Source organism: Mixophyes fleayi, chromosome 7 (assembly GCF_038048845.1).
Source record: "Mixophyes fleayi isolate aMixFle1 chromosome 7, aMixFle1.hap1, whole genome shotgun sequence".
In the NCBI taxonomy this organism is placed as follows: domain Eukaryota; kingdom Metazoa; phylum Chordata; class Amphibia; order Anura; family Limnodynastidae; genus Mixophyes; species Mixophyes fleayi.
In genome coordinates this window covers 9,615,406-9,637,025 of record NC_134408.1, presented here as the reverse complement: position 1 = coordinate 9,637,025, position 21,620 = coordinate 9,615,406, and the positions used below count along the sequence as shown (strand labels likewise).

The window sequence follows — 21,620 nt, the reverse complement described above, 5'->3', positions numbered from 1 at the left end:
TGTACCCCATAAAAGTTTGCAGAAAAATGAGCGGATATTCCTACTGCAACGGCTGTCAATGTGTGCAGCCGGACATTGCGGTGATGTCTGCTTGCCGCGTCGCCAGCAATTGAATCTCCCCCATTAAGTCATGTATTTTGCCGCCTGCAGTAGTATCTGCACAGGGATAAGCCTCAACCCATCTCAAGTACACATGAAGAAGTACAAAAACATATTCAAACGTACAATGGATGAAATCAAATTGCAGATTTACAAATGGGTCCCACGGTGGGGGCTCTGTAACCTGCTGTGTCTTCATATGGGGCCCCAGGGTGATTCCTGTGTACACACCTACACAATTTACCTTCAGACCTGTGATCTTTATCTGCCATAACCATCTGCTGAAAAGATTGTGACTCTGTACACTGTACAGATATCTGCCTACACTGCTGGTGTGAGTGTGTACACACTTCCACATTTGCCCGACATCGTTCCACCGTTGATTGTGATTTTTAGGACGTTTTGAAGGCCCAGTCAAACGAAACGATGAGCTTTGGTACGATAAAACATGATGGTAGGAGCGTACACACTAAAGCGATTTCTGACCAAACAGTTAATTATTGTGTGATCTGTATGATAATTGCATCACTGTGCACCCAGCGTAAGGCTGCATTGTGAGGTATGTTTGTTAGTTTGCAAAATCCCACAACGGTGTTTAGTCAGAATCGTCAATGCATTTCCTATTGAGATATCTATCATCAGCCAGAGAAATGTGATCTGCAGGTTTGACGATCGTTATCTCACTCTGAAGTGTCATAAAATATTGTTTCAGCCCACAGTGTGTATAATAACTTGGGATTAGTCAGACACCCAAAAATTGTGACTGACTTTAAAGGAGAACTGCAGCGAAAATGAGTCTGGTACTTTCACGGAAGGCAATGTTATATGTAAATGTTTCCATACCTTGACAGAACTTCACAGATTGGAAAATGCACATGTAGTTTCCAGCTCTCAGGGGGAATCTCGTCCTAAGTCCTGAGCACCAGTGTAATCTACATTAAGTGTACCTGCCACCAGCAGTTAATGAGTTATGGAGGCCGAAGAGGAAGTCTGTGTTCTACAAGGAGTAATATATAAAGATATTTGCTCATTGCTTGTGGTTTTCTGGTCACTTCCCCCAGAGGACTCATGTAAAAGAGAAGCAGTGAGACAAGCAGGCTAAGAGACATCAGAGAGACGCTGCAGGTCAGAGAGTGCCATGGACTTCCTCCAGCGACATCTGCCCCGAGTGTACCAAGCCGTGCAGAATGCTCTGGTAAGGTCTATATATGACGAGAGGAAGGGGGGCAGATGAGGACAGCGTAGGGTGGGAACGGGGGTGTCATCAAAGAAGATGCAATTATGTAAATAACTGGGCAGAGGCGGAAGGGGATTCCTGCCAGAAATTATTTGCAAGAACGGAGATCCCCAACGAAACGACAGAAGTTCGGAAGATAACCGGAATGAATCCGGATGTAGTAATGATAATGCACAAAATATACCATAAGTGTATCTATGGATCTGTTAAGATATATTATTATTATCATTTATTTATAAGGCACCACAAACATCTGCAGCGATGTAAAGCTGGGAGTGGAGCTAATTACAAAGACGTAGCAGAGTAACAGGAAAAGGACTGGGCATTCAAGAAGAAAAATACTGTACATAGTAGGGGCAGGCTGGGTTAGTGGGCAGGGGGGCATATGCCCCCCAGTTAGGAGGTGAGCATAATAAGGAGCAAATTTGTACCTTGGCAAATCCATGTTCCACTGCAGGAGGGGGGGGGGGGGGATTTAAAATTTGCGAAGGGGGCGTGCCATAGCTTAACTCTAAATCGCAGTGTAAGAATAAAACTGTCCAGTATTTGTGTGCTACGTGCAACTAGTATATACCCCCTGCATGCAAAATAATCCATGCATGTGCACTCATTATATTGCAGCATGGTTTGTCCAGTAGCAAATTTGCACCTTTTTGCTTTGCTCCTTACTCTGACCGGATATGTCAAAATTTCGCCTGAACTCTGGGCCATGTTAATAAAGGGAATAAAAAGTATTATTTGTCCTGGGACTTCCGAGTAATGAGCTAGTGGTTAGTGGTGGTACAGTGGTTAGCATTGCTACCTCACAGGACTGGGGTCATAGGTTCTATTCCAACCAGATATGTGAGAAATTTGTGTATAAAAGTGTCAAAAACTCAACCTACATTACTTGTGTCAGTGAGAAATGTTTTATTTTGTCATAGGCTGCTCACCTGATACATTCTGTGTTTGGGATACAGGTGCATGTTTTGCAAAGGATTATGGGTGCCCGCTCATGTGATAAAGTGTACAGGACCATAGAAGGGCAGCCCTCCAAATTATACTTAACAACATTTAATAATAACGCAGGATACGGTCTCGGGGCACCCTGGAGAACTGCAATACCCATCATGTCATGTTTACAGGTTTTCATTATAAAATACATTTAGCATTTTACCAAATCCTATTCAATGACCATTTACTTTTAAAGCCAAGATAATTGAAAAAGACAGTAAAGGCAGCAAAATAGGAATTGCATTGTGCAATCTGGGTCAATACTAAAAAAAAAAGTAGGGACATTTTCAGGGAAACATGATTAAAAACTGGGACTCTCCCAGAGAGATTGTAAGTAAGGGGCTCACTGCTATCCACAATCTCGACATTGTAGAATAACACTTCTGTGAGTACTAGGGGTGATTTTACTGACTTTTCTCTAACCGACAAGTAAACAAATGTACTTTCTTTATGTTTCTACTGTAAAACTCCCCATAATGGACTATATTACAGCAGAAGGACGGGCTGGTTTCATCCCATTGACACCTTTAACATGAAGGTGATCTGGTGGCTACAAAGCCTTCCCAACCCCAGGAGTGGGCAACGTCCTACAGATAATAACCCGCACATCACAATTGTCCCAATTTGCAGGGCCAGAGAGGGGGCTTATGGGAAAGCGGACATTGCCTGAAATAAACGGCCACGTGATAGGAAGGATTGGGGCAGGGTCCGAGCTGATTGGAGGCGTGCTTTATTTTGTCCCAATTTTGCTCTTTAAAATGTTGGGAAGTTATGATTTGCAAATCGTTAGTATCAAAGTACATTCATCAAAAAGAGGAAGTTTGGATGCTGCAATGTTACACGTCAACACCTTCAGCACTGCCACTTGCACCCATTGTTATCCCTCTCACCACCTGGCACTGCCAAAGCATGGGCCAAAAACGTGCCACCACTTAATCCAAACTCTGGGCCTTCACTTGGCCTTAAAAGGGTCACGGCAATATTTGTCACTCATTTAATTTTCATTGAAATCAGAACTGTATAGCGGAACGGAGGGGTAAACGAGCGCTATTGAGAGTGAAGATGTGAAGGGGGAGGGGCCTGTCACGCTTGCGCCTGTCCATCCTTGTCTGTCCTACTCGCTTATCCTTATACCTTATTACATTTTTCTTCCATGCTTCTTTTTTCTTTTCAGAACATCTATTCTCTTATATTTTAAAATTAATTTCAGTGTATGTAACAGGGCAGATGGTTGGCATCCCAAAAGTAGTGTATGGCAGGATTCTACAGGCCCGGCAGTACGGTAGAGAGGCGAGAGTCCCCACGGTAGTGTTGGAATAAAACAAGGAACACAGGGCTTAAACTGCATAAATTTGTGGCTTTATTCTCTTTGCTTGTGGCGTAAGGCTTTACCACAGCAGCAGATAAGTAGCGGTAGTGTAAGGAAGTAATAGCACAATACCATCAACATGCAATGTTATTCAACATGTCACAAAAAATAACATTCTTGGTTCAACAATATGCAAACATAAATCGACACAACACATAGGTCACTGAATAAATATATCCCACTTTAAATTTAGGCACTGTGCTTCAGTGAAATGGATTTCACTGGAGAGATACTTTATTAGACAACTGGTTGCTACAGGTTAATTAGACCATCACATCAAATGCTGCTAATAGAGACCAATCAATCACAATACTTTTAATGCCCTTATGCCGATTATACTTAACAGACAAAAATCAGTAGAGATGCAGTACGGATTGATCCAGTTTGTTCAGGCTAGATGCTTTCTAGTTCACTTTATGATATACAGAACCCAAGCGGGTAAATTATAATCCACAGGTTTAAGCGAAGTTTCAGCTGACACTTGAAGCTTGTTTACTTGTACTAGGTGAAATCAATAATCAACTTGACAGATGTGTGACTCAAGAGCTCTGTAAACAACAGCACTTCTGCACAATGAACAATTTCCAGTGTAAAGGACAGTGTCTACTTAGCAATCCGTCTAATGAAATAAGCAACTGTCTCCTAGCAACTGTAGGCTTAAACAACTTGCAATTCTCTCACCAGCAACCATTTTAGGCAGTTTCACAATAGAATCAAACTTCTGATGCACTATAGACAAACTCTTGTGATAAATGATTACTCTCTATGTCCCACTCAGCTTGCCGTTAAATTTAAATACAGCAGATTTGGCTGGATCAAACTCTTCCTTTAGCCAGTGCTATAACACCTCTCAATAGCAATATTACAGTCCCGGCCAGAGGTTTTAATAACACAGTTTGATATTTCACTTAAATAACTTGAACATAGCAAAGCAAAAGAAACTTATCTGTCTTCATATGAGTCCTGCTGTCATCTCATGGGCAGTAGTAAGATAGGTATTTTCCTATACTGCAAAGGTGCTTCTTTCTGGGCTGGCTGCAAACATCCCTCAGGACAACTATTCAGCCATAGCATTCAGTGGCTCTTCGTGGGAAGATCCTGCATTAGCTCAGCCAGCAGTCACACATCACTTTACTCACTAGCCAGTCCGTTTTTGTCTCCTCAACCTTTTCCCCAAGAATCTCCTGGAACCTTCTAGTCCATTCACTGCAGATTGGCCATCCCAAAATGCTAGACGCAACTTGCATTTAACTTCCCACATGCACTCTGGACAACCGTAGTTTTCTGAATGAGTGCATACAGTAATATACCTGTGATTTGGTATTACACTTATACCTCTTCCTGTCACAATAGTGCACCCCCTCCAAAAAGCCTTGTGCCCCTGCCTTCATATTAGTTAGCCTATTGGATAATCAATGCCACCAGTCAAAATAATATTAAAGCAGGGTTAATTAAGTCTATCAGTTAGTAGTACATAATAGGTTTGCAGCAAGTCCCATTCTAAATGTTTTCGTGACCAGAAGCGGAACATGTCATCCTCAAAATTTGGCTTCTGAGCCAAAATGACACAAATTGCGGAAACCCCCCCCCCCCCAAAAAAAAATAAACTTGTTACTTGACCGGAATTGGTGGCCTGTATGGGCAACTTTAGGAACTTCCCCAATCCAGTACTGAAAACGAACAACAGCAGACCCCATGCATTTAATTGTGTCAGTCAGGATCATTTTTATATTTTATCTTGCAGGTCTATTTCACCAATGTTACTGCGCAGATTTTTGGAGCCCCCCCGAATGCACCACAGCCCAGAAATGCCAGGTCTAATGTGCCGATTAAGACCCCCCCGGATTCTGAAAGTCTGACACTTTCAGCAACACCAGCAGAGATCAGTGGTACACAGGTGAGTGATCCAGTGCGTAGTGTCAATATAATGTCTATTACCATTCATTGACTACCTGCACGGAGTGTATGCTGTATATTTACTGGAGATTGTAGTCTTATTTGTACCCCAGGGGTGGGCCTGGTAATTCTGCTGCTTGATGTGGCCTCGAAAATAGGCCCTTTGTGTACCTGCCAACATATCTTAATGAGAAATCAAGATCGATAAGACCCTGTTTAATCCAAACCACACCCATGGTGCGTGAGGCCACACCTCTTTAAATGCCAAAAACATGGGACTGTGCCGTGAAAGTGGGACTTTTGCCAGAAACAGAAACAGCTCCTGTGTACATTTGTAGCTAAGTGTTGTACACTATAAAACACAAATTTTGACTTTAAAGGATAGTTCCATCTTTAAATAATATTGTCATGAAGTTAATTTTTGTTGCTGTTATTTTTTTCTTGTGACCCCAGAAATACTGTGTATAGGAGCTTCTGTGAATCTCCGCAATAAACTACATCCCCCATCATCCATTGCAACTCTGCAAGCATTACTGCAGCACTATTCAATATCGCTCTCTCCCCTATGACATCATCACCAAGCTGCCTGCCGTGTATCTCTTGCAGCTGGTGTTTGAACCATGCAAAGACCTAACACCTGCAGAGAAGGTAGCACAAAATGGAGTTAGAGGGTGAAATCTCAAAGGCTGCATAGATCTGCAATAAACCTGTGGCAACCAATCACACACTAACTTTCATATAAGTAGTGCCAGACAATGAAAGCTGAAGCCTGATTGGTTGCTGAGGTTTTAGTGCACTTTTGTGCGATATTAGTATATTACCCCCCAGTGTCTTTTTAACAATTCCCATAACATAACATGGATTCCCCTTTAAGAATACTCTTATTAAGTTTATTGGTTTCTGCGTATGTCACTGTTGAGTAAAAGTGAAGTTCCTGTTTCCTGTTTCCCTTAATAGAATGTAGACCAAGGTTGTGGGAGATCCCATTATCTGTGCTTTTAAACTGGTTAATTATTATTATCCTTTATTTATAAAGAGCCAACATATTACGTAGCGTTGTACATTGAGGGGTCGAAGATACAAGTAAATAACAAACATGTGAGCTTACAATCTATAGTTCTCAGTAATCTGTCTGCTCACCTGGTTTTCTGTCATCCGGGAATACGACATTGGACCATTTTATAGTCAGTGAGACATATTTATGGGAACTTATAAGTTATAACTGACCAGTGGACTATCCAGAGCCTCTTTGTTCCTCTTTTACAGAGCGGCCGCTTCACACAATTTCCTAATAATGTGCACATGACGAGCTCAGCAATCACCCGTTAGAGATTTGCAGAACATGTGTTCCAAGTGACATAATGCATATTGTGATAATCTGCAGAGCATCTCGCACTTATAAAAATGCCTAGATCCATAGACAAACCGAGGCCTCATCCAAGCCTGCAGCACTGTATAATTGAGGTCGCTAGACCCTGCTCCCGCTTCACACGGCTCTGCTTGAAAAGAGAGAGCTGCGTGCACCTAACAGTAGTACACGCAGCATTGCCCATGTATATTATGGGGATAGGGAGAGTTGGAGAGCAGCCAAGCACTGTCTAATATTATAGCCACGCCCCCATACATGCTGGTCACGCCCACTGGCGGAGTGGTGTGGAAACCCCCTCTCTACAAATCCTGCTTTTGCCCCTGAGCTCCTGACAATGTCATATAGATAATTATGTAAAATCAGTGGTCAAAGTGGAAATTTAGAAGTGGCAGTATGAAAAATGTACCTTGTAATAGTTTTACAATGGAGGTCATAGAAGTTTGGTACCACCGTATACAGCTCCACTTCCACCTGTGTAAAATTAAATATTTTTACCTCTTTTGCTCCTAATTTACTATAAAGAGCCATAAGTACTCCATGACTGCACTTGTACATGTTCACACATAACCCTTACTGGTCCTGTTCTGCAAGCCGCTGTGGACCGTTTAAGTCATCAGTGATGTCACCAACCAGGGAGTGACCTATTTAGTTAGAACATATGCACAGACAGTCAGTCTACTTGATTGCTGTCACAGTTTATTACAATTTGCAAAGCACAATAATAAAACATGTTTGTTTTCGACCTCAGTAATGTCACTTAGCATTTTTGGCAGCTGATTATCACACCAGTCTTTTCCCCTCTCGCACCATATAACACTGGCTTCATCTTCTCCAGGTGACCTCTGCTTCAGACATCTCTTCAGACCACAGCGTTTCGGGGATCACAGAGCGGAATGTGGGGATGCCTGGGCCCCCAACGGGTAAACGCTTAAAAAAAAAACAATGAAAACTGTAAATATGTTGATTTTTTTCCCCCAGAAAGTCCCATTATTTTGATTGAAGTTGTTTCATGATAGACATTATGGGTCTGAGTTATTAAGGAAAGTAAGGCAAAAAAAGAAGTAAATGTTCTGCGGGACAAACCATGTTACAATGCAAGGGGTACAAATTAGTTTATTATTTTGCACATAACTTAAGTAGTGGCTGCATTTTCATGTAGCAGATAAAATCATTGATAGCTTTATTTTTACACTGAAATTTAAAGTTAATATAGGACATGCCCTATCCCAACTATAAATCTGTTCCTAAATTTTAAATTTATGTTCCCCTCCAATGCAACTTGGTTTTGCCCAGATGCAAAGTTACTCCTTTTTTATGCTTTGCTCTCCTTAATGACTCAGGCCCTTGGCCTCTACATGTTTATAAAGATGATCTCATTATCACAATGGTTTTCAGTGTTTATAAAGGGTTCTCCAGATAGTATAACCTGTAGGAATACCTCGGCCAATCCAGGGTGTGACCATACTGCTGCCTGGGGGATGGGGGGGGGGACAACTAAGATGGGACAGTTCTCATCCCTTACAAGTTACATTGTATATAGTTAGTGTACGTGATAACTATAGGACACATAGTGAGTCAGCATTAGACCCACCATCCATGCAGAAACCACTTTATTTAGAATTTAGATTAACATACAATGCTGAGTCCAATCTGCATGTTAGTGTACAAGGCTAAGCCAAATGTGGTGGCTAGTGTACAAGACAGAGCCCAATCTGCAGGTTAGTGTACAATGCTGAACCCAATCTGCACGTTAGTGTACAAGGCTGAACCCAATCTGGTGGCCAATGTACAAGGCTGAGCACAATCTGTTGGCTAGTGTACAAGGCTGAGCCTAATTTGTTGGCTAGTGTACAAAACAGCCCAATCTGGTGGCTAGTGTACAAAGCTGAGCACAGTCTGCAGGCTAGTGTACAGGGCTGAGCCCAGCTGGGCCATATCTGGTGGCTAGTATACAAAGCTGAGCCCAATCTGATGGCTAATGTACAATGCTGGGCCACATCTGTTGGCTAATGCACAAAGGTGTACCCGAGGTGATGGCTAGTGTACAAAGCTGAGCAGTCTACTGGCTAGTATTTACAGTTGAGCACAATCTGGTGCCTAGTGTAGATATCTGAGCTCAATCTACTCAACATAGTTGAGGCACATGTACAGATTACAAGCTGGCCTCAATATGATGACTAGTGTACAAAACAGACCCAATATGGTAGTATACAGAGGAGACCCCACTGTTGAAACCAGACCCCAATCTGGAGGTAGTAGTCACTGACCCTATCTGCAAAGACAGAGTTTCAGCCAACAGTATTCCTGACTGAAGCTATATTTCCTGTCCTTCAATGATCACCAGTTGGATGCCCAAGTTCAATGCAGGACAGGAAATAGAGCTGAGCGATAGAACAGGCTAATCTCCATTAAGAAAGGTCTACAGGCACTCGGGGATACAAGTGTTACATCCTGTTAATGGAAAAGTTATTTATTGCTATCTTGCCATTTCCATATGGTGTATGTTGTAAATATTACATGTAGCACTTTCTGGTCTTTTTGCTCAAACAAAAAGAAAATAACTAATGTGAAACTGACCTATTTCATCAAGGTGATATTCGTCTGCTCCTGAACTTAGCAGTGAGTGTTTCTCTGAATGAACCTAGGTTCAATCAAGTAATTGATGTTGAATGTTTATTTTATGTCAGATAATTAATTGAGCCCAGGTGAACTCGAGAAATAATTCAGTGGAAGAGCAGACAAATATCTTCCGGATGAAATGGGTCTGGTTGTCGTCTCTGGAATAATTCTGTTGTCCCATAAATTTTATTTTGTGTCCCAGCAGATGCAGAGAATCAAAGACAGGAGGCCGATCTCAGACACCGGAAGGGCCAGTCTGGTGGAAGACTCGATCTGGAGCATAAAATCAGCGACGACAAAGATGTTCTTGGTGGTTTTCACGCAACAATGGAGAAACACACAAACCTTGAAAACACAGCTCACAGTTATAACAAAGAAGTAATAGATGACCTAAAGCAAATGGAATCAGAAGAATTAAAAGACTTATCACGCAGTGACAACAGTTGCGGTCCCCATGCAGAGGATGATCCACTAATCCATCTAGATATGAAAAAGGAAAATCGAGACTCGTTGACATATCAAGGAAAACACTTAATTCCAGAAACTGATATGCTACATGAAATAGACAAATTGTTGAGTGACTTAAAGCACAAAGATCGAGGGCTTACTGAGGATCCATATGTCGATAGTCCACAAGAAATAGAAAATGTATGTTTTCAACCAAATACTTTGAACGTTCTGGCGGGTAATGTTCTCAAAGAACAGTCTCCTGGTACAGATGAAGAAATGTCAAATAAACCAGAAGAAATGATGTGTCATATAAATGTCACATCACAAAGCAAAGATATTATTATAACAGATGACCAGGAATCAGAGTTATCGGTGGACATAACGGCTTCTCCAATGACAATGGACTATGATGATGGCTTGGATGTAACTGGCATCGACCCCAAGCAACATAAGAAGTTGGTTACACCAGCAAGTGAATCAGACAACTCTCCTTATGAAGCAAGGAAGACATGGGAAGATCTACAGGAGACGGCTTTTCGTCTAACACTTCATTGTGATTTATTTGAAAACGATAACCAAGAATGTCAGAAGCCAGGACATCTTACAGAAATGTCAGAATCTGCCCAGGTGGGTCAACTGCATTCAATTCTAACAGATGAACAAGGATGGATTGAAGAAGATGTAGTGAATAAGTCATTGGTGCAGTATCTAAAGGAAATTAAAGGATCTAGCATAGAAGAGGAGCCCGTCACAGGGCAATCTCCATTGTCTGAACAAAGTAGGTCTTCTGGAGATGGAGATTATTCTTCTGGCGAGGAACAGACGGATCTGATGGTGGAAGGTGAAGATGCTCAAAGTAGAACAGTCATTCAAGAACAAACAACGGAGGAGAGTGGTTTTGCGATAGGAAGATCTGAGGAAAATAATCAGCGTAATAAACGAGAGAGTCATCGTAAATTTTCTAAAAGTAAAAAAGCAAAGAAAAGAGTACATTTTTCTCCAAGTACAGAAGAGCTTATCAAAAAACTAGATCATCCAACAACAGATACAGCATTGATACAAAGTGATTATACACTAGAGGGGGCATCGCAACACACCGACGAAAACACTGGACACCAAACAAGTTCATATTCAATAATAATCGAGTCGAGTCAATCACTAAACAAGAATAAAGATGACGACTATCTTGGAGACAGCAATCGCACAAAAGATAATGGACAACCGTTAAGTGGTCCAATAACTGCAGAACGTGACCACACGGTGTGGTATGATGAAGATGAGATTAAAACAGAAGCAGATGACGGGCTATGTGAATCCATTGTAGACATTGTCTACCAGAAAGTGTCTGTGGATTTCCAAATGGAAGAGACATTTTTGCCAATAACTGATAGCAATGCTGTGGATGAACATTCATATTATCTTCCTTCTGGTCAGGAAACGCATGAAAATGAAACCGAGCCTCCCAAAAAGACAGATGCCCCTCTAACAGATATAGTAACTCTTGGACAAGCAGAACTCTTCTTGGAAAATGTAAATAAATCAATGAGTCATTCTGAAGGGGAGTCATTAGAATCAAATCAAGCAGAAGATACTTTGGTTTCAGATCACTCATTTGAGAAAGAGAACAGATCCCTGAGTGAATCAGATCACTATTACCAGAAAGGGCCAGATCTTGCAGAAGACAATACCACATCAATTACAGAATCTCAAGAAGAAATTATCTGTTCAACTAAGACAGAGATAAAGGTTGATTTACCACTTGGAGCCATAACAGAACCACTGAATCAGAAGATCTATGAACAATATACCTCTGTTGAGGACATTGATATTAATGAGGAGTTACTTAGAACTCTGTCAAGGGATGACACAGAGACGTCAGTCATTGAGAAGGTCCTGACAGCAGAAGAACTAGCATTAGAAGGAAACTATGAAGGCTTGAGAGAAGCAAATGTTCCAGACGTGAGTGATTCTCAGGAGGTAGCATACATCTATGAAGAGGAGGAACAGTTACATTATCTACCAGAAGAAGTCACAGAAGGGAAGCAAAATGATTTCTCTCGACATGAAGAAAAATTACAACCAGAGAACAGCATCTCACAAGAAGATGGAAGAGAAGTCGAGAATGGATACGTAGAAGAACAATCAGTGATTGCACATGAGGCATCCCAGAGTGCTGAGGATCGGGATTCTTTAGGAGATAATAAAGATAATTATCAGAATGATGCACATGATACCTGCAGTAAGGACAATGAGGATCATGGGTCCCAAAAAGAACCAGATAATTCAGAGATAAGTGAGGAATCACTTGGAGAATTAGGCCAGTTATCTTACCAGGAATCTGAAAGAGAAGCCCTCGCTAGAGATGATCAAGAGATTGGTCATCAGATAGACCTATATCACACACAAACGGATACAGAAATTGTTGACTCAGATGGAGATATAGTTCAACCAGCGAAAGTCAAAGAGTTAGATATTGTACCAGAGGGTGAGTCTATTAGTACAGGCCCTGCTGGTGATCCACAATCTGCTACAGGACCAGACAAAGAGTTAGATATTGTACCAGAGGATGCGTCTATGAGCACAGGCCCTGCTGGTGATCCACAATCTGCTACAGGACCAGACAATGAATTTGAAGAAATCTGTAAATCTCAAGATTTGGAAATAAGTCACTTTTCAGAAATCCAGTCTGTGATTAAACCAAATCACTCAGGTCAAAGTGCTACTGCAATAATGGGGGAACTAGATGTTGTGTCAGAAGCTCAGTATACTACCAATCAAGATGTGGAGTCAGGTGGGTGCTTACACGAGTTGGTCGAACCATTGGAAGTGAATGGCAATTGGAAGGAAATGGATACTACATTGGATTCTTCATATGTTACAAAAGATCATTTAGAAAATGTTCTGGGACCTGCATCAGAATCAGATTTTGGGACTGATGAAGTCTCCAAGTTATCGTTAGATTTGTTGTCAGAGATTCAGTGTACTCTGATCCCAGATCACACAGTGTGCGAGGACCCTGAAATTACAAAAGAATTGGATCTCTCAGAAGATATGCAAGCTGCTGTTACTGTCGATAGTATCAATGATCTGGATATTATCTCAGGATCTGGACTTCTTGCTGAAGGACACTCTGAAAACATTGAAATAAGTTTGGGAATTGCTTCAGACACAAATGTTAAAGCAGACAAAATCTCTGAATCACAGGGGGGAGTTGATATTGTATCAGAAATTGAGTCTGTGATTACAGCAAGTCATCCAGAAAGCATCACAAGAAGTGTGTCTATTATTAAACTAGCTGAGGAAGATGAAGCGGTGGGTGGTGAAGTAGACATATTAGCAGGGACTGAACCCTGTTACACTATTTTTCATTCTACAGAAGTAGCTGGAGAAGATGTCTTGACAGAGATTGCCATGGCGGATGAACCGGTGGACACTGAGGAGGATTTTCAGCCTATACATAATTTAGAAGAACATGGATCCAGCTTTGAGCCCCATCAAGAATTTGAGGACGAAGTCAAACAACATGATTCTTCATCTGCAACTGTGGTTACGGAGGTTCATGTAGAGGAAGCAGACATTGGGTTGGGTATCATTAGTTCTTCCAAAGAGAATGAGATTGTTATGACAGAGGACATAGAACAGTCAGACATCAAATCCATAACAGAATTTGACCTTTTGTCAGAAATTCAGTCTGTTATTACTAGTCATCCAGCAGAAGTCACAAGAAGTGTGTCTATTACTAAACTATCTGTGTCCGACGAAGGAGTGGGGGATGACGTTGACAAATTAGAAGGAACTGAACCCTGTCACACAATGGTCTCTTCTGTAGAAGGAGATGGAGTTTATATGTTATCAGAGAATGTCATGGCAGCTGAACCAGTGGACACTGAGAAGGATGACCAAGTTATATCTCATTCAGAGGAACTTGGATCCAGCCTTTTGCCCCATGAAGAATTTGAGGACAAAATGAAACAATTTGATACTTCCTCCGCAACTCTGGTCATCGAGACTCATGTAGAGGAAGCCAACATTGGGTTAGGTATCATTAGTATCCCCAAAGAGAGTGATATTGTTATAACAGATAATTTTGGAACGGAGGACATACAACAGTCAGAACAGAAATCCATAACAGAATTTGACCTTCTAACAGAAATTCAGTCTGTGATTACAGCAAGTAATACATCAGAAGTCACACAAAGTGAGTTTACTATTAGACAATCTGAGTCCGATGATGGAGTAAGGGATGCAGTTGACATATTGGAAGGGACTGAACCCAGTCACACAACGGTTCATTCCGCAGAAGGTGATGGAGCAGACGTCTTGCCAGAGATCGCCATGAGGGATGAACTGGTAGACACTGAGGAGAATGCTCAAGTTATGCGTCATTCAGAGGAACTTGGATCCAGTCTTGTGCCCCATCAAGAATTTGAGGACAACATGAAACAACGTGACTCTTCATCTACAACTGTGATGGCTTATACTCATGTGGATGAAACCAACATTGGGTTGGATATCATCACCACCTCAAAAGACATTGGAATTGTTATAACAACAGATTATGTTGACTCAGAGAATAAAGAACGTCCAGAAATGAAATCACTGACAGAAGTGGATGTCATCCAACAACAGATTGAAGAGAAAGCTGATCAACAGCAATCATCTAATCAAGAAGCCGTGACAATACACTCATATCCAGCTCAGCATGGAATCACAGGCCTACAAATGGTACAGTCACAATCTCATACAGAAATCAGTGAAGCTCAAGAGAGACCTCTAGTGGATCAGAAGGAAGCGATAGAGGAACCAGATATGCAAGAAGAGGATGAGGTGGACACCAACATGGTGAGTCCCAGATGTTCTTACAATAAAGTATTTATAGAAACATAGAATTTGACAGCAGACAAGAACTGCTTGGCCCATCTAGTCCGCCCATTGCTTTATTAACCTATGGCAAACTCAAACCCTATTTGATCCTTTATTCTTTATAACAATTATGTCTATCCCAAGCATGTTTAAATTGCTCTACTGTATTATCCTCTACAACCTCTGATGGGAGGCTATTCTACTTACCCACTACCCTTTCTGTGAAGTAGTTTTTCCTCTGAACCTACTTCCCCCCAGTGTCAGTACATGTCCTCGTGTTCTAATACTTCTCTTCCCCCCAGTGTCAGTGCATGTCCTCATGTTCTAATACTTCTCTTCCCCCAGTGTCAGTACATGTCCTCGTGTTCTAATACTTCTCTTCCCCCCCAGTGTCAGTACATGTCCTCCTGTTCTAATACTTCTCTTCCCCCCCAGTGTCAGTACATGTCCTCCTGTTCTAATACTTCTCTTCCCCCCAGTGTCAGTGCATGTCCTCGTGTTCTAATACTTCTCTTCCCCCCAGTGTCAGTACATGTCCTCGTGTTCTAATACTTCTCTTCCCTCCAGTGTCAGTACATGTCCTCGTGTTCTAATACTTCTCTTCCCCCCAGTGTCAGTACATGTCCTCGTGTTTTAATACTTCTCTTCCTTTGTAGAATGTTTCCTTCTGTACCTTGTTATAACCCTTGATATATATGATAGTTTCTATCATGTCCTTCTTTCCCTTCTCTGCTCCAAACTATACATATTAAGATCTTCTAGTCTTTCTGGGTAAGTTTTGTGCTGTAGGCCATGCACCATTTTAGATGCCCATCTTTGTACAGTCTCTAATGTATTTATATCCTTCTGGAGATATGGCCTCCAGAACTGAACACAGTATTGTAGATGAGGCCGTACCAATGACCTATACAGTGGTATTATTACTTCTTTATTTCTTCTACTGATTCATCTCCCTATGTAACCAAGCATCTGACTTGCCTTCCTCATTGCTTTGTTACATTGCTTACCTGCCTTTAAGTCACCTGAAATAATAACTCCTAGATCCCCTTTCTCCTCAGTAGTTTCCATTATAGCGCCATTAATACTATATTTAGCTTTTGGGTTTTTGAGACCCAAGTGCATGATTTTGCATTTTTGGGCATTAAACTGTAGTTGCCACTCTCTTGACCGTTCCTCTAGTCTACCTTGATCATCAATCATTTGTTTTACCCCTCCTGATGTGATATCTTTGTGTCATCTGCACAAAGGCATAATTTACCTTTAACACCATTTGCAATGTCTCTAATAAAGATATTAAAAAGCGCTGATCCAAGTACCGCTCCTTGGGGTGCTCCACTGGTAACCTTTCCCTCCTATGAATTCACTCAATTTACTATAACTCTCTGTTTTCTATCCTGCAACCAAGATCTTATCTATTCCACAATCTTTGAATCCAATCCCAAGCTTTCAAGTGACACAAGTCAACGTTCTGTACTTAAATATAAATGCGTGGGATCTGACTAGGTAAAAGTTATATACCTCAAAATCAGCAAATGTAAACCGCAGGTGGATGAAATAGTGAAGCAAGAGACAAGATCAGAGAGGGAATGATATATTATATAACAAACACCAGAGACAGGAGTTATCTGATCAATGCTCTATAACTTTCAGTCCATTGGGAAGACCACTGTATATATTCGGTTGCTCTCACCCTTTGTGTATTTTGGCCAGTAAGGTGCAATGTGTGATATTAGCATTATATATGTGAACAGTGGGCAGATAGGGACATTTGTGTAAAAAAATTTTATTATTCTTTTGTCATATTAAAGGGAATCTATTCCATATTTTTTTATTTTTTTGTTCTACAAAGTCCTGTACTGTACAAAGTCTACAAAGTCTAGTTGAGCTACAAAATATGTTTTACAATAATTCATTTTGGAGTAAAGGATCTTATTGATATAGAATAATAATGTTATTATTGTCATGGAGATACTATCAGTGTAACAGACAGGTTTCTTCTCTCTGTTATCAGCTCCCTCACAACATGCTGGACGTCAGCGCACAGAGGAACCGGGTGCAGCTACGTAGAAAAACCTCCATCCGCCGGCGCCAGGGGCAGCGCCAGGTCGTGTCTGAGATCGAGCCGGCCGCCCCGCCACGTCCAAGCATCAGGCCGCTCTCAATGGGGGTGCCAATATTTCCAGGGTCGTTGCCAGTATTTGTACCGGCTCCAACCACGACGCCGCCCGCTGCAGAGAAACACACGGAAGAGAAGCCCGTGGCGGATGACCTTGCTGTCAAGCCCAAGAAAGTGATACCGAAGCATGGGTAATGTCTAATCACCAGGCAGGGTGGTGGATCATAGAAAAGGGGGTGCTCAGGGGTTGCCAACAGGGGCAGGCTGAGCTGGGGGGGGGGGGCAGGGGGGCATTTTCCCCTCGGGTCGGTAGCATAGTGGGTTACCTTGGGCATTTTTGTCCTTAAATGTTCTTAATAGGCTGCTGATTCGAGTCTTGTTCCACGGTCTAAAATTTGCCAGCCTTCCCTTGGTTGCCAACCAACCTTACATATACTGTCGGTAAAACAAAGTCATATGGGTACGTCAGTAGAAGCCTGACATGCAACTGACATTAACACACGCGCACCCCACTTACACTTATACTCAGAGTCCGTGAGCCCTGTTATATTTTATATGCTGTAGAAATTGTGACACCATCTGGCTACAAACTGGTACTACACTCTATCAATATAACATGCTGGTCACACACACTCCAGTGTCTTCAGTTGGCCTCAGGGGAAACCTTACAGAGGGGGGAGGGGGGTTACGTTGCCCAGAAATCCCCCTACACTTAAGTAATGACAGTTTTGTGGTTTAGATGGAGGAAATGGCTTCTGTGAACCTCTTTATCATTTCTATATTAAATAAAACTAGGGCCTGAGTCATTAATGGAAGGAAAGCAAAAAAAAAAAGGATTACCTTTGCAATGCACCTTGGCAAAACCATGTTGCATTGGAGGAAGAGATAAATTTAAAATGTGGGGACAGATTTATAGTTGGGGTAGGGTGTGTCCTGATTTCAGTGTAAAAATAAAACTATCAAATATTTGTGTGCTAGATGAAAAAAGCAGCCAGTATTAACTAATTTACACCCCTTGCATTGGAGCATGGTTTGTCCAGGAGAAAACTTACCCATTGTTTTACCTTACTTTCCTTAATGAATCAGACCTTGATTGTTCTCACTTTTGGCTCTAGTGTTTCTGTGACTAGAGAAAAGGAAAATATATTAATGTGGGTCTTTTAATGTACAGCTTACTTCGTGCTTCCTTTTTTTTTATCACACATTATTACATATGTCAGTGTGCCTTGCCCCTAAACTAACACAATGCACAATAGTGTGTAAATCGAGATGCACAGCACCGCCAAAGAGGAAGTGTTACAATTCTCCATCTAGTTGTTTTTGTTATATTATTGTATATTTGTTACTTAATTTGCCTCCCTATAAAATCCACCGAGGGTGAGCAAAAGGTTTCCTATTAGAAGAAGTAGCAGAATTGTGATTATTGCCTGCGCCAAAGTGGGATAAGAATTTTAAGTAGTGAAATAGGCTCTAATGTGGGACTGCCTACAAATGTGCTAAGTCTACGCCCGCTGAGGTGAGTGTAGTACGAGTTATCGTTGCTGTAAACACCGACACTGTTTACTCCTACATAATTATTCCGATAATGAACAGAGCGACATAGAAAAAATAACTACTTACCAGTAAAGAGAGACAGAGGAAATCCGATGAGAGGACATCGCAACACTTCCAAATGATGTCAGTTGCGTGCGCGACTTTGTTTTTGTTTTTTTAAAGAAGCAACGCACGGACTATGGTAATATTCCTTTTATTCCTAACCCTAACTCCTAACATAACCCCTAACTCCTAACCTAACCAATAACCCTAACTCTTAACCCTAACCCCTAACCCTAACTCCTAACCCTAACTCCTAACCCCTAACTCCTAACCTAACCCCTAACTCCTAACCCTAACCCCTAACCCTAACTCCTGACCCTAACTCCTAACCCTAACTCCTAACCCTAACCTCTAACCCTAACCTCTAACCCTAACTCCTAACCCCTAACTCCTAACCCCTAACTCCTAACCCCTAACTCCTAACCCTAACCCCTAACCCTAACTCCTAACCCTAACCCCTAACCCTAACTCCTAACCCTAACCACTAACCCTAACCCTAACCTAATACTTACCTTGGTCCGTGCGTTGCCGCTTTAAAAGCCAAAATTTCCAAGTCGCGCAGGCAACTGACGTCATTGGGAAGTGTTGCGATGACCTCTCATCAGATTTCATCTGTGTCTCTTTACTGGTAAGTAGTTCTTTTTTCTATGTTGCTCTGTTCATTATTGGAATAATTATGTAGGAGTAAACAGTGTCGGTGTTTACAGCACTGATAACTCGATTACCACCGCACTGAGGTTCGGTAGAATATCAAAATCTTGTTTTGGCATTAATGCGTCATTGTGTATGGAACATGCTGATCAGCTCATGTTCAGGGAGTTCCGTTGCAGGGAGCAAAACCGCGTTCCTCACTCGACCGATGCCATATTGTCGCATAATCTGTTTATATAAAGAGGAAGTAGATTAAATTGGAGCAAAATAAATGCTTTAAAGCATACATATTTTTGTGATACCCATTTTTCTGTGCCCTATCCATGGTGACAGCAGAGGTCTATTCTTATGCAAAGCTAAACAAGTGTCGGACTATTTTACTGCACTGTGACAAACAATGAAAAACAAGACTTCTCTAATTGCAATGATTAGTGTAAAATTCCCTGGTCTGATTCCCTGATCTGATTTCAGAAATCGTCATAATTGGGGAAACCCTAATAGTGCCTGGGACATATCTTCTCCATCATCTCCCCCATGTACAGACAGGAGACCCCTCCTCACTCTTAGCCACCTGTTCCATGTATATGTAGAGAATAGAGAATATTTACTCTAACAATCTGTACTCTCTGTCCCCCCCCCCCCCCCCCCCCCGTCTCTGTGTACAGGTTCGGGATGCCAAGTCCCCAGATGATGCAAGAGTTACAGGCACGCCTGAAGAAGAAGAAACCAAAGGAGTGACCGAAGGGGGGGAAATGTTGGATCCTGGGAGTGAATGGGGAATGTTCATGTAAATAAGAATAAATAAAGATTGACTGTATAAATTACTATAATGCCACTCTATTTCCTATTCCATTGGTACAAATGAAATATCCATGCCAGGAATTTGAAGTGCACCATATGGTGGTGGCAGCCATTTTTGTTAATGTGGCCCACACCCAAAATTGCTGCCCATAGTAGATTAGGTAAACTATAACAATATTTAGGTTAAGAATTGGTAAGTGTTGCATTTTGTCGGATTTACCTTTGAAGTAAAAGACCCAGTGTCCTGTGACAGGTCCTGAAGCCCCAATCGCTGTGAGGTATCTCCCAGTACACCCATTAGTTCCACATAAAGCTAAATAGGGATTTGCCTAGATGAGAGTTGAAGAAAGAAAGGACTTTTTTTAAATGCACTTTTCAGTCATCTTCTCAAAGCTGCAGAGACGGGGGTAATTTTCTTTTAAAACCACCTCCACCTCGTGCATATAGATGACAGCAGGAGCGGAGCTAGCCAACCTCAACATGGAAGTAGCAACCAAAATGGCGTCCCTTCAGTCCTGGCTCCTTAACCCGTTCTTTCCTCTCCCTCTAGGTCTCTGACGTTCTCCCACACGTTATGATTTAGTTGATTGACCTGACCGTAAGTTGAGCGGATCTTTATCCAATTTGCCCAACACATGTGAACTTAACAGATCCAGTTGTTTGGCAATTGGAGGGGAATGACCAGTTCCCATGGGGGTCCCATACTGTGGTCATCCCACAAGAATGATTTATTATAGTTATCTGTCACTACTAACTGTGGAGACACACACATGCTGACTTCAGTCTAAATCCCCCGAAAAAATTACCAAATGTGGTCACCTTCACGTCCGTGTGGTCAGTTTGGTAGTTTTTGACAAAATTAGACTATTATTGTACTGTCTGCACCCTTATTGTGCAAGATCAAAATCTGGTCCAGTCGGATCAAAATTTAACTGACAAAGAGCTAAACTGTTTCGGCCGAAACGTTTCATCCAGTGGCAGAAATAACATTGGTCCGGCAGATGCCGTGCACCGGGGCCCAAGGAGATAATGGGGCCCGCTGCATGGTAGATGCAGAGGGTCAGGGGCCCCGGTTGCCTCCTCTCCACCTCCCTGCACCGGACTCACAGCTCGCTAGTTCCAACTCATCAGCCTTCATTACGTGGGGTCATCGGCCCACCCAGACTTGGAGAAGAGCGATGCAGTTTCTAGTCCTGAATTGTAGGACTTTTGCGATTTGTACTCCACCTGTGTGGTCAGATTTGTCAGAGATCTGGCTATTCGGTGGTCCGGCCGAAGGACAGAATCTCAATGTGTGAGACTAATATTAATCCCTGCCAGTCCTTAGTCTGCAATGCCGTGTACGACCCACATCTACAGATGTGTGACAGCAGCAAATCTCTTCTTGTACAAGTGAAAGGAGCAGAGTCAGTCCTCAGCAATATGACCTAGACTCCGGGATAATAAATGTGTGTACTAAATGCTTGGTTTATCGGCTGCTAGCTGACCCGTCACCAGTCCATTGCACACGTTACCATATGGGACCTCTGTATTTAGACACATATTGGGTGGGGTTAACAAT

General features: G+C 42.0%; 1 protein-coding gene across 2 annotated transcripts; it reads left to right on the top strand.

Moving 5' to 3' along the window:
- Positions 1 to 1,124: 1,124 nt before the first annotated feature.
- On the top strand, positions 1,125 to 20,082 carry LOC142097294 (uncharacterized). Of its 2 annotated transcripts, none has more exons than XM_075179008.1 (6): positions 1,125 to 1,294; positions 5,443 to 5,595; positions 7,799 to 7,883; positions 9,788 to 14,874; positions 16,907 to 17,202; positions 19,924 to 20,082. In XM_075179008.1, exons 1-6 carry the CDS (start codon positions 1,238 to 1,240, stop codon positions 19,994 to 19,996), a joined length of 5,751 nt encoding a protein of 1,916 aa, XP_075035109.1. In that variant the 5' UTR covers positions 1,125 to 1,237; the 3' UTR covers positions 19,997 to 20,082. The 2 variants fall into 2 exon arrangements, with proteins under 2 accessions (XP_075035109.1, XP_075035108.1); XM_075179007.1 differs by having other exon boundaries at positions 1,126 to 1,294; positions 9,785 to 14,874.
- Positions 20,083 to 21,620: the final 1,538 nt, after the last annotated feature.

Bases quoted from the DNA above. Each gene is read 5' to 3' on its own strand.
- LOC142097294 (XM_075179007.1), top strand. From the start codon at position 1,238: ATGGACTTCCTCCAGCGACATCTGCCCCGAGTGTACCAAGCCGTGCAG. The intron at 1,295-5,442 runs GTAAGGTCTATA...TTTATCTTGCAG, and splicing joins AAGCCGTGCAGAATGCTCTG to GTCTATTTCACCAATGTTAC. The intron at 5,596-7,798 runs GTGAGTGATCCA...CATCTTCTCCAG, and splicing joins CAGAGATCAGTGGTACACAG to GTGACCTCTGCTTCAGACAT.